This window comes from Lissotriton helveticus, chromosome 3_1 (assembly GCF_964261635.1).
Source record: "Lissotriton helveticus chromosome 3_1, aLisHel1.1, whole genome shotgun sequence".
In the NCBI taxonomy this organism is placed as follows: Eukaryota; Metazoa; Chordata; class Amphibia; order Caudata; family Salamandridae; genus Lissotriton; species Lissotriton helveticus.
The window spans coordinates 971,948,067-971,961,655 of NC_136061.1; the positions used below are offsets into that span (position 1 = coordinate 971,948,067).

The 13,589-nt window shown below is 47.9% G+C and overlaps 1 protein-coding gene across 8 annotated transcripts in view; it reads left to right on the forward strand.

The window, feature by feature from the left end:
• USP40 (ubiquitin specific peptidase 40) overlaps positions 1 to 13,589 on the forward strand; it is a 660,245-nt gene that overhangs the window by 342,050 nt on the left and 304,606 nt on the right. For all 8 annotated transcript variants that reach the window (XM_078681394.1, XM_078681396.1, XM_078681399.1 and 5 more), the window contains exon 26: positions 8,084 to 8,210. In XM_078681394.1, coding sequence (XP_078537520.1) covers positions 8,084 to 8,210 — 127 coding nt within the window. The remainder of the gene's footprint in view (positions 1 to 8,083; positions 8,211 to 13,589) is intronic.

The following is a 13,589-nucleotide window of genomic DNA, read 5'->3' on the forward strand; positions in this document are numbered from 1 at the left end:
CCACTGCCACCCTCTGGTTCAGCACTGTCCCCCTCTGGTTCACCCCTGCCACCCTCTGGTTCATCACTGTCACCGTCTGGTTCATCACTGCCATCCTCTGGTTCACCACTGCCACCCTCTACCGAGACCTTTTGTGACGCAGCGGCAGCACAAAAGAGGCGCCATGGTGCGGCGTATATTAACAACGTGACGCATATGGGAGATGCATCACGTTGTCAAGCCCTGCGCCATCAGGAGGCGTTCCGGCGCAGGGGAGGGCGTTCCTCCGCAGGAACGCCTCCTAAAAGTGGCTGAGTGAAATCTACAAGATTTCACTCAGTCAGTTTTAGGCCAATGCTGCGTCAAAACCCTGCGGCTGCTTGAAGCAGGCGCAAGGCTTGATGCAGCATTGGGGAGATAGGGCCCCCAGAGCATTGCTGGAGCTGCGTCGCAAGCGCGATGCAGCTCCAGCAACGCGCTGCTTTTACGGCACAGATGCGTGGTGCATCTGTGCCGTTTTTGCCACATGGTGCGCCACATTGTAAATGCGGCGCACCATGGGGGGCTGAGCTGCGGCGCACAATAACTGGCGCATCCCTTGGGATGCGCCAGTTATTGTAAATCTTCCCCTATACATTTAGCCAACGAGGGAGCACTTACTGATTAGACAGTAGAAAGTACTCCAGTTGAGTAGAGGTATTGCACAAAAAGGTGGCATCTTCGTGGACAAACACGCAGGGCGGGATTCATTCTGCCCCCTATTAGACTTGTTTTTTGTGCCCTTCTGCCCTCTGTTAGACTCGTTTTTCCCTTGTTTTTCTGCCCTTCTGCCCTCTGTTAGACTCGTTTTTCCCTTGTTTTTCTGCCCTTCTGCCCCCTGTGAGACTCGTTTTTTGTACCCTTGTGCCCTCTGTTAGACTCATTTTTCCCTTGTTTTTCTGCCCTTCTGCCCTCTTAGACTCGTTTTTTGTGCCCTTCTGCCCTCTGTTATTCCCTTCTTTTTGTGCTCTTCTGCCCTCTGTTAGACTCGTTTTTTGTGCCCTTCTGCCCTCTGTTACTCGTTTTTGTGCCTTTCTGCCCCGTTAGACTCGTTTTTTGTGCCCTTCTGCCCTCTGTTAGACTCGTTTTTCCCTTGTTTTTCTGCCCTTCTGTCCTCTGTTAGACTCGTTTTTTGTGCCCTTCTGCCCTCTTAGACTCGTTTTTCCCTTGTTTTTCTGCCCTTCTGTCCTCTGTTAGACTCGTTTTTTGTGCCCTTTTGCCCTCTTAGACTCGTTTTTCCCTTGATTTTCTGCCCTTCTGCCCTTTGTTAGACTGCTTTTTGTGCCTTTCTGCCCTCTGCATCACCACATCATCACTCAGCGCTACCCCAGCATCATTCAGCACCACCACATTATCACTCCGGACCACCACATTATCACTCAGCACCACCACAGTACCACTCAGCACCAACACAGCATCACTCAGCACCACCACAGCATCACTCAGCACCACCACAGCATCACTCAGCACCACCACAGCATCACTCAGCACCACCACAGCATCACTCAGCACCACCACCACAGCATCACTCCGCACCACCACAGCATCACTCCGCACCACCACAGCATCACTCAGCACCACTCCGCACCACTCAGCACCACCACAGCACCACTCAGCAGCACCACTCAGCAGCATCACTCAGCAGCACTCAGCGCCACCACAGCAGCACTCAGCGCCACCACAGCATCACTCAGCGCCACCACATTATCACTCAGCACCACCACATTATCACTCAGCACCACCACAGCACCACTCAGCACCACCACAGCACCACTCAGCACCACCACAGCACCACTCAGCACCACCACAGCACCAATCAGCACCACCACAGCACCAATCAGCACCACTCAGCGCCACCACAGCATCACTCAGCACCACCTCAGCATCACTCAGCACCCCCACATTATCACTCAGCACCACCACAGCACCACTAAGCACCACCACAGCATCACTCAGCACTACCACAGCACCACTCAGCACCACCACAGCACCACTCAGCTCCACCACAGCATCACTCAGCACCACCACAGCATCACTCAGCACCACCACAGCACCACTCAGCACCACCCCAGCATCACTCAGCACCATCCCAGTATCACTCAGCACCACCACAGCACCACTCAGCACCACCACAGCACCACTCAGCATCACCACAGCACCACTCAGCACCACCACAGCACCACTCAGCGCCACCCCAGCATCAATCTGCGCAACCATTCAACAACAACTGGTTCAAATATGTTCTCTCAATGTTTCAAACTTTATTACAAATGTCACAAAAATATGTTAATATTTCACTTCTGTTCTTGGATTTTCGTCACAATAAAATACACTGAACATAATCTTCACAAAAGTTATTTACAAAAGTTTAAGCTATTGCCATTATAAATTAAAATCACTTTTATTTAAGTATTAATTATTTTAAAAAATTAAGCCATTGTAATTTGTAATATCAATACAGCTAAGTCACGTAAATACAAAACATGTTGCATTACAAATGCTATTGGTGTCACATTTGCGAAAGTTATAACTATTGGCATTGTAAATGACAAAGCTATTAATTTTGCTATTTTCAAAACCAACACAGACATAAATAAAAAAAATTGTCATTTACAAGACCAATAGCTCAAACTTTCCTAATGCAAGACCTATTGCATTGCAAATGCTTGTTTTTATATCTGTCAGTGCTTCCTGTTGAGGTTTAATTTTCGTCACAGGCGCCTCACTTGTAGCTATTCTCTGACCCTGCTTCAAGGGTCAGAGCAGGGTCAGAGAATAGTTGCAAGTAGGCAACGAGGCGCCAGGAAGCACTTACAGGCTTACAGCAGCAGGTGCCCAAGTTGAAGTTAATTTCATTGTAACCCTTTTGTAAAAGTTTACAAAAAATTAGCTTCAACTTTTGCACCTCCTGCTGTAACCCTGTAAGTGCTTGGCTGAAAATTCGTCCCCGCTGATTCGTGGATTTTACCGCGATTTCGCGAGATTCGCGGATTGCGAAATCGCAGAAAATCCGCAAATTCCGCAAGCGGAACGAATTTACAGCCCATGCTTAATGATAACAATACTATTCCAGAAGACACAGACCCATGGGAGGATTATGACGCAGTGTACGATAATGATAATGACCCTGACCTGTATCCCTCAAAACCCTCTCCTCCGGATGATAACTCGGGTTTTGCGCAATTGATTAATAGAGCAGCAAAATACCACAAGGTAGATTTACATACGGAACCTCAGATAGAAGATTTCCTTTTAGAAACACTACCTGCTGCACAGAAATCTTCAGGGACCCTACCTATGCTTAAGGGTCTCCTCACTCACACATCAGACATATTCAAAGATCCTGTGAGAGCTAGGGTGTTAAACCCAAGAGTTGAAAATATAAGGCAGCCCCAAAAGACCCTGTATTTATTAAGGGGCAAATACCTCTGGACTCATTAGTAATCTCAAACGCTCGTAAGAGGGCAAACTCACTAACAGCAGGAGAAGCTCCTCCTCCTGACAAAGAGTCCAAGTTAATAGATGCCTCTGGCAAAAGAGTAGCATCCCAAGCGGCAAACAGCTGGCGCATTGCAAATACTCAAGCGCTACTTGCATGTTATGATAGAGCTCATTATGATGAGTTAGATAAACTCATTACACATCTCCCTAAGGAACACCAAAAGAGGGCAGATCAGCTGATACAAGTAGGGAAGATAATAACTAACACTTCCATTAAGTGCGCCTTAGACGCAGCAGACACTGCAGCAAGATCCATAAACACCAGTATCATGTTAAGAAGACATGCATGGCTCAGGGTATCAGGGTTCAAACAGGAGGTACAAACTTCTTTATTGAACCAGCCTTTTGGTAGGAAAACACTCTTCGGCTCAGGTACAGATGAGGCGTTAGAGAAAATGAAAAAGGACACAGAAACGGCTAAGTCAATGGGAGCATTGCAACAGCCAGCTCAGAGGGGTTCCTTTAGTCGGTCCACCTATAGAGGCGGATCAAAGAATACAGGCACAAGCCAGCAATCAACCTCTTTTACCCCAACATCACCCAGAGGGAATTCTAGAGGCAGTTACAGAGGTAATAACAACAAAGGTAGAGGTTGCGGGAACAACAACAACCGCAACTCCCCTACCCCAAAACAGTGACTTCATACAGCTCCCCCAGACCATTTAACACCGGTCGGGGGATGCCTATCACAGTTCCTACCTGTCTGGGAAAACATCACATCAGACAGGTGGGTGAGACAAATTATCCAACATGGTTATTGCCTAGAACTCACAGCTACCCCACCAAACATCCCCCCCAAACAGTGTCCAATGAGTCAAGATCATCTAACATTATTAAAACAGGAAGTACTATCACTGCTACAAAAGCATGCCATAGAGAAGGTTCCACAACATCAACAAGGAACAGGAGTATACTCTCTATACTTTCTAATTCCCAAAAAAGACGGATCTCTAAGGCCAATATTAGACCTAAGACCTCTCAATGCATACATAAATTCGGAACATTTCCACATGGTTACGCTCCAACAAGTACTTCCTTTACTGAAGAAAGGGGACTTTCTTTCTACACTGGATCTAAAAGACGCATTCTTCCATATCCCAATTCACAAAGCCCACAGAAAATACCCCAGGTTTGTAGTAGAAGGACAACATTATCAGTTCAAAGTCCTTCCGTTTGGAGTCACAACAGCACCAAGAGTGTTCACAAAATGCCTAGCAGTGGGTGCAGCACACCTAAGAAGACAGCAAATACATGTCTTCCCTTACTTGGACGACTGGCTAATAAAGGCCACGTCACAACAGGAATGTCTTCAAAACACACAAAAGACAATTCAACTGCTGCACCATCTAGGGTTTACGGTGAACTACACAAAATCCCACCTACAACCAAACAAGGTTCAACAATACCTAGGGGCTACTGTAAATACGGAAAAAGCCAAAGTATACCCCAATCCAGTCAGGATTCAAACAATGCTCACATTGATCCAAAGATTTCAAACGCAACACTCATTAACAGCTTGAGTGTTCATGCAGTTATTAGGGATGATGTCCTCTTGCATACTGCTGATTCCATATGCCAGACTACAAATGCGTCCGCTTCAAGAATGTCTAGCAACACAGTGGAATCAGGCTCAAGGTCAGATTACAGATCTGGTGTTGGTAGACGACCGCACACACCGCTCTCTGAAGTGGTGGAATACGACAAACATTTCCAAAGGGCGGTCGTTCCTAGAACCAATTCCACAAGTGGTGCTAACAGCGGATGCATCGCTCACCGGATGGGAAACTCATATGGACAGATACACAGTACAAGGGAGATGGAGTGTACAGCAAAAATGACTGCACATAAATCAACTAGAACTACTAGCAGTGTTGCTAGCATTAAAAGCTTTTCAAATGCATATTCTCAACAAAGCAGTCCTGATCAGAACAGACAACATGACAGCAATGTATTATATTCAAAAACGGGGGGGGGGGGGGCACACTCTCTCCAACTATCCAGACTAGCGCAGAAAATTTGGAGATGGGCCATTCCTCAAAACATCTATCTGTTAGCCGAACACCTACCAGGAGTTCAGAATCAGATAGCAGACATCTTAAGCAGAGAGTCAGAACAAATACACGAATGGGAACTGCACAACCAAATACTGCAACCATTCTTCCAAAGATGGGGACAACCGGAGATAGATCTCTTTGCCATTCATCAGGACGCAAAATGCCAAAGCTTCACATCCAGGTACCCACACCACCTGTCGCAGGGCAATGCATTATGGATAAATTGGTCCAACAAATTTGCATACGCTTTTCCCCCTCTCCCACTAATTCCATTAGTGGTTTGAAAACTGCAATAGCATTCAATGACCATGATACTAGTAGCACCCACGTGGGCACGGCAGCCGTGGTTCACCACGCTCCTACAACTCTCACAGGCGCTACACCAAAAATTAAGAATCTTACCCATGCACCTTACACAGAACCATGGAGAAATAATGCACCCAGATCCCAAACAACTGAACCTAGCGATCTGGCCCCTGAGATCTTAGAATTTGGATACATAAATTTACCTCCAAAGTGTATGGAAATCATTAAGCAAGCATGACGTCCCACCACCAGAGACTGCTATGCAGCACAGTGGAAAAGGTTTGCTGTATACTGTAACAGTAGCAACATCAACCCTCTGGACGCATCTACACAAAATATTATTTGCTACCTACTACACTTACAGCAATGTAACCTTGCTTACACCTCAATTAGAGTACATCTTGCAGCTATAGCAGCATACCTGCAAAACAGGCAACATCTGTCCCTGTTTAGAGTGCCCGCAATTAAGGCTTTCATGGAAGGACTCAAAAGAGTTATCCCACCAAGACTACCACCTGCTCCAGTCTGGAACCTCAACATAGTACTCACCAGACTAATGGGGACACCTTTTGAACCTATGCATAGGTGTGAAATACAATTTCTTACATGGAAGGTGGCCTTCCTTATGCCATTACCTCCCTCAGGAGAGCGAGTGAGTTACAAGCATTAACAATTCAAGAACCATTTCTACAGTTACACCAGAATAAAGTGGTTCTTAGAGCAAACCCAAAGTTCTTGCCTAAAGTAATCTCAGCATTCCACATCAATCAACCAGTGGAACTACCAGTCTTTTTTCCAAAGCCACAGACGGTAGCAGAGAGAGCCCTACATACACTAGATGTCAAAAGGGCAATATTATACTACATAGAAAGAACTCAAAATTTCAGAAAAACTAAACAACTATTTGTAGCGTTTTCCCTGACACATAAAGGCAACCCTATCTCTAAAGCAGGCATTGCCAGGTGGATCGTTAAATGTATACAAATATGTTACATAAAAGCAAAGAGAACATTAACTGTTCCCCCTAGAGCTCATTCTACATGCAAACTAGGGGCATCTATGGCATTCTTAGGGAGCATTCCCCTAGATGACCTATGCAAAGCAGCAACTTGGTCTACACTGCATACCTTCACAAAACACTATTGTGTTGACGTACAGGCAACACAACAAGCAAGGGTGGGCCAGGCTGTATTAAAAGCTTTATTTTAAACTGTTGCAACAGACACTGGTAACCACCGCTAGGGAGTTAACTGCTGTGTAATCTATTCATAAATGTACCATCTGCAGCCCATATGCCTCGAACGGAATATGCTACTTACCAGTATGCATCTGTTCTTGGCATAGAGGACTGCAGCGTGGTACATGCCCTCCCTACCTCCCCGGAAACCTGTGTCTGTTCCAACATTATCTTATTTAGATACACTTACATGGGCATCTCTTTCTGTATTCTATCATACTATTCCATCTAACCCTACTATGGCAAAACAATCTAAGGATGGAGCCTATGCCCATGCGCACTATCACCCAAGGGAGGAGTCACCAGCCTCGTGACTACAAAAGACTTCTCCAAGAGAAAAACAAGTGCAATCATCCGAGCCCAACACCAGATGGCGATCAATTCATAAATGTACCACTCTGCAGCCCTCTATGCCAAGAACAGATGCATACTGGTAAGTAGCATATTCCTTACCAGTATGCATCTGTTCTTGGCATGTAGAGCTGTAGATTTTTATACGCCCACCCGCCTCCCCGGATACCTATACGTGTTGCAGTACTATCTTACTTAAATACTTTACACATGGACATCTTTTTCTATTTCTTACTGACTCCATCATCTCCCTTTATGGTGAAAACAATCTAGAGATGGAGTCGATGCCCATGCGCACTGCTAACCAAATGAGGAGTCACCTATCTCGTGACTACAAAGACTTCTACAATAACAAAGTGTAAATATCCGAGCCCAACACCAGATGCCGATCTATGCACAAGTATACAAATCTACAGCTCAACATGCCAAGAACAGATGCATACTGGTAAGTAGCATTTTCCTTAACATGTTAATTATGACTTCCCCATTACTCCTCTGACATCTCGAGCTGTATTATCATCTGTAATTCTATATTTTGTAAACACACACTGCCTCAGTAAACCTAGTCACAAGTACAGGATTATCACAAATTTTTCTAACTTCTTTGACTTTGTAGGGTTTCCTGAAACTGCCAATCTGGTTATATCAGCCCGCAAGTCTTTCTACACAGCTAAGGTGTGCACAGGGCCACCTGACCCAGCTCTCCAGCAAGATGGCAACATTGCGAGCATCCCCTGCTGGAGGTAAGGGCTTGTTGCAGTAATGGAAAGATTTTCCTTCAGGTCTTTGCTACAGCCATGGGTTTCTTGTTCCTATCTTCTTATACAAAGATGAAACGTTTACAAGGATAACCATTGATCCTCCTTGTCTGCAGGATCACACCAGGCTTCTATATCTATAGCACCTACTGTGTTTCATCCTCTTTCCTGTTGTTTTCTGCAGGGATGGTGATTACATCCCCATTAGTGCCTGGCCAGACACTATTTCTCTCCTTTTACCTGGTGCTGGTCTTTGTTCTCCACTTGAAGGAAGTCTTTCACCACAGGTCTTTGGTGAGGAGGATTTGCCCTAAGGAGGCGTTGCTCATACATCATTCCTCCTCAGGCCTAATTGTCAACTTGCCCATCACATTATTATGCGATACCAAAGGGGATGATGGACAGAGCGTTAGAGCAAATCAGACACTCACTCCCAGTTCACTGATCTGAGTTTATCCATCATCATTCTCTAGCTCACTCCACCACCCCAGTTCAGACATGGCCATATGCAAATCAGTCTGACCCTGTGCCTCATGGGAACAGTCCAGCCCGAACTGCCAAGCCATGTCTTCCCTGGACCGGAAACAAGCATCCTGGGACCGGTTTCGGGTTCATAACCCTCATCAGCCAGGCTACCTTGAATCCAGTGGCAAAGTGAGCAAGGGATCCACGTCTAGGCATACCCTGCCAACTTAGGGCGAACAAAGCGATACCAAAGGGGTTGATGGACGGAGCGTTAGAGCAAATCAAACACTTAAGGCATGGTGAGCAGAAAAACAATGGATTTAGGCCCAGATTTCTGTACTGGGGTGAAGGTATGACATTGTTCTACATTCTGTCCATCAACCGTTGTTTTGCATTTGTCACCCCGAGTGGGACGGTTATGCTCAGACGTGAGTCCCATGCTCTCCATGCCTCTGGAATCAAGCTATCCTGGCTGATGAGGGCTGAAAGCCCGAAACCAGTCCTAGGATGCTTGTTTCCAGTACAGGGAGCACCTGGCTTGGCAGTTTGGGCTGGACTGTTCCCATGGGGCATAGGGTCAAGACTGATTTGTATATGGCTGGGTTCAAACTGGAATGGCATGGTGAGCAAAAAAACGATGGATTTAGGCCCAGATCTCTGTACTGGGGTGAATGTATGACATTGTTCTGCATTCTGTCCATCAACTGTTGTTTTGCATCACATTATTATGGCTGGCCCTGAGACATTTAGCCAGGGGATAGTTTATCATCTGGCATTCCATATATTACTTATGGTTTGTGTCTGTACATTTCTGGTAAAACCCATTTCTTCAATTTTTCACCTTGAGCCCATTGCTTCTTTAGAAAGATGAATAATAATTTTAGTTACTCTAGTAAAATCACCAAATAGAAGGTAAAGTATCTTTGTATGGTTGTACACTGGCATTCTTTGTGTTTGTCCACTGTGATTTCCAGTTAGTAGTATTGGACCACTACCTCTGTTTGTTTATATGCCAGGCAAAAGTCTGGTTGAAAGGATGTTAAGGCCAGAACTGCTGTGTTTTTCAGATTCATTGTTAGAACTGTAGATATGTCAATGGAAAAATGGATGTTCGAGGCATGTGGGCTGCTGAATTCATATCTATAGCATAGATCGCCGCCTAGTGTTGGGTCCGGATGATTGCACATTGTTGTCCTGGAAGAGTCTTTGAAGTATCACGAGATAGGTGGCTCCTCCCCTGGACTACAGTGCGCATGGGCATCGACTCCATCCTCAGATTGTTTTTTTCCGCCATTGGGTTCGATGTAATTTCGTTCTCTCCAGTTCGGAATCGGTATAAACTTTTCAAGGACGGAAGGCCTCTTTTTCGAACAGTCGGTATTGTTTGCGTTCGGACCCGGTATACTTCCAGCTCAGTTTGAGTCTGATATCCAGGAAGTCGGGTGACTTCTTGGTGATCGAGGCCCTGTCGACGCAGCAAGACTTTCGACGGCATGGAACGGAGTCCGTTCAAGAAATGTCCCGTGTGTGGATCGAAGTATCCTCACATTGACGTCCATCCAGTGTGCAACAAATGCCTGTCGCCGGACCACGACGAAGCCAGCTGTATGGCTTGTTCCAGGTTTCGTTCGAAGAAGACGATTCGGCTTCGGCGCGTGGCGCGCCTCGAGGCCCGCCGATCGGCCCCGGCACCGGTGGACATCTTTGACGACGAAGAAGCAGACGAACACGAGGTTCAGTTGCAGATTTCACCTCCAACGGTGGACATCGAATCCGACTACGACGCGGATGTCGAAGGCCAAGACATAGAGGAAATCGACGAGGTAGGAGACGACGATGAGGCCTATGGGGCCATGGAAGATAGCCCAGAGGAAGGGCTATGCCCCGTTCGAACACTTACAAAGGCTCAGGTCGAGGGATCGCCACATGGCCTTACCCAAGACCTTACACCACGATCCACGGCCCCGCCTTCCGGCCCGGCTACAGACACTTCAGCGGAGCCGGCATTACCGAAACTGAAACCATCGGTGTCGACAAAAACAAAGATAGTCGAGGCGCCATCGAAATCGAAGACGTCTGCTCCCCCGTCATCGACGCCATCGTCTTCAGAGGTGTCGAAGCCTAAGAAAGGTATCGACCCGGTCAAAGTGTTGAAGGAGGTCAAGGCCATCGAGTCAAGCACTAGAAAGGCCGTAGACTCAGAGTCGAGCAAGGCAGTCGTGCAGAAGTCCAAACAGGCTGACGTGCCAAAGTCGGACAAGGCCGTAGAGCCAAAAGCCAAACGGCCCGTCGTGACGACGTCAGGCAAGGGCGCCGAGCCAAAGTCTGGGGCCCCGGCACCAGTAGTCAAGGCCACCGGCCCGAAGCCGTCGGCGTCGACGTCTGCTGCAGTAGATAAAGATCGTAGCGCCCCGAAGACGGTTGCTCCTACGCCTCGATCGGACAATCCGAAGTCATCGACGGTCGGGTTCTCCCCTGGGGGTGGACCGAGGTCATCCGTCGCGTCGACGAAACCATCCGCTTCCTTTACGAAGCAGGTCTCGGACTCCCTCAAGCGACTTAAGGACAAGGCTTCGGCATCGGAACCGAAGACACCTTCCGCCCCGAAGCAGGCTGTCCCGACGCAAAAACCTTCAACGCCAATCCTCTTCACGTTACCGCCTAAGGTGGCGCCGAAGGCCTTCGCACCACGCTCCGTGCCCAAGGACTCTGTGGTATCGAAGCCAATGCCACCCGGCTGGGAGCTTAACGCATCGACCACCCTTACTGGAGGAGCAGTCGGAGCATTTCATCGATGCCGACACCAGAAAGCTTACGCTTTACAAAAGGAAAATTACAGCATCGCAGCCTTTGGAGTCCTTTACAATTCCTCTAAAGCGCAAAAGACCTGCGCCAGAAACACCAGTCTTGGTAGAACCAATAGTTCCACAGACTCAAAAAAGTGCAACACCCTCACCCACTTATTCTGATGGAGGGTATGATGGGGAGCAGGGTGAAGGATACACCTTTCCTACCAATACAGAGCCTGATGAGCAACAGGACTCGTGGGTGGAGGCAGGTGATCAAGGGGATCAGCACACCATCCATGACCCTCAGGTGTACACCGTCAAGACGTCTCCCACTGAAGATTCTGCGGCATTTAATGCCTTGATTGAGAGGGCAGCTAAAAACCACGATGTTGAGATGCATGCTGACCCTGTGGAGGTTGACTTCCTTTTTGACACTTTCTCCACTGCTGAAAAGACGGTTAAGACTCTTCCCATGCTGAAAGGGGTCCTTAAGCATGCTGCGGACATTTTTAAGGAACCTACCAGGTCAAGGGTTGTCAACCCTAGAATTGAAAAGAAATATAGACCAGCACCTGGCGACCCTACCTACATCAAGGGCCAGTTGCCGTTGGACTCCCTGGTAGTCTCTAATGCCCGCAAAAGGGCGAACTCGCAAACCACGGGTGACGCTCCTGCCCCAGACAAAGAATCAAAAGTGCTGGAGGCATCAGGGAAGAGAGTAGCAGCTCAGGCGGCCAACATCTGGCGTATCTCAAACACGCAGGCCCTCTTGGCCAGATACGACAGGGCACACTATGACACCCTAGAGACCCTGTTGCAACACCTACCGGATCAGTTTAAAGAGGGAGCTGAAATGCTTATCCAGGAGGGGAAGCTCATCTCCAACGATGCTATAAAGTGTGCACTAGAGGTTGCAGACACGGCAGCACGGGCAATTAACACTAGCGTAATGTTGAGGCGTCAGGCATGGCTCCGAATCTCCGGGTTCAAACCAGAGATACAGACTACCATCCTCAACCAGCCGGTGAACCCTGACAGGTTATTTGGTCCAGAGGTGGATTCCACCCTGGAGAAAATAAAGAAAGATACTGAGACTGCCAAATCCATGGGAGCTCTACAGTCCCAACAGTTTCGAGGGAACACTTTTCGTCGCTCAGGCAATCGAGGTGTTAACCGAGGCCACATGTCACAGCAGACACAGTTCAATAAAGGTGGGGCACAATCCTCGTACACCAAGCAGAGTAGAGGAGGATACCGCGGCAACAGCACCAAGGGCAGAGGCAGGGGCAACAACAACTCCCGTTCCTCCGACACCAACAAACAGTGACTACCTGTCACTGCCCCCCGACCATCAAACACCTGTCGCGGGGAGACTCCAGCAGTTCCTGCCAGTCTGGAACTCCATCACCACAGACAGGTGGGTCAGGAAACTTATCCAGTTCGGCTATTGTTTGGAGCTAACATCCACTCCACCCAACATACCACCAAGACACCGTCCTATGTCAGCAGAGCATTTGCACTTATTGCAGCAGGAGGTTCTTGTCATGCTGCAGAAAGGCGCAATAGAGCTCGTGCCAGTGGGGGAAGAAGGCACAGGGGTTTATTCCCTGTACTTCTTAATCCCAAAGAAGGACGGGTCCCTCAGACCTATTCTGGATCTCAGGCCCCTAAACCAGTACATTCTCTCAGAACACTTCCACATGCTAACACTGCAGCAGGTTCTTCCATTGCTAAATCAGGAAGACTTCCTCGCAACCTTGGATCTCAAGGATGCTTACTTTCACATCCCGCTCCATCCATCCCACAGGAAATACCTCCGGTTCACTATCCAGAACAGGCATTACCAATTCAAGGTCCTTCCTTTCGGAGTGACCACAGCCCCCAGAGTGTTCACGAAATGTCTGGCGACAGTGGCGGCGCACCTCAGGAGACAAAACGTCCATGTCTATCCTTATCTGGACGACTGGCTGGTTCAGGCAAAGTCAGCCCAGCAGTGCACCGCCGACATGTCCCACACCATTCACCTTCTTCAAAGTCTGGGTTTTTCACTAAACTATCCAAAGTCACACCTTCAGCCGGCCCATGTGCGGCAGTATCTGGGCGCGACGAT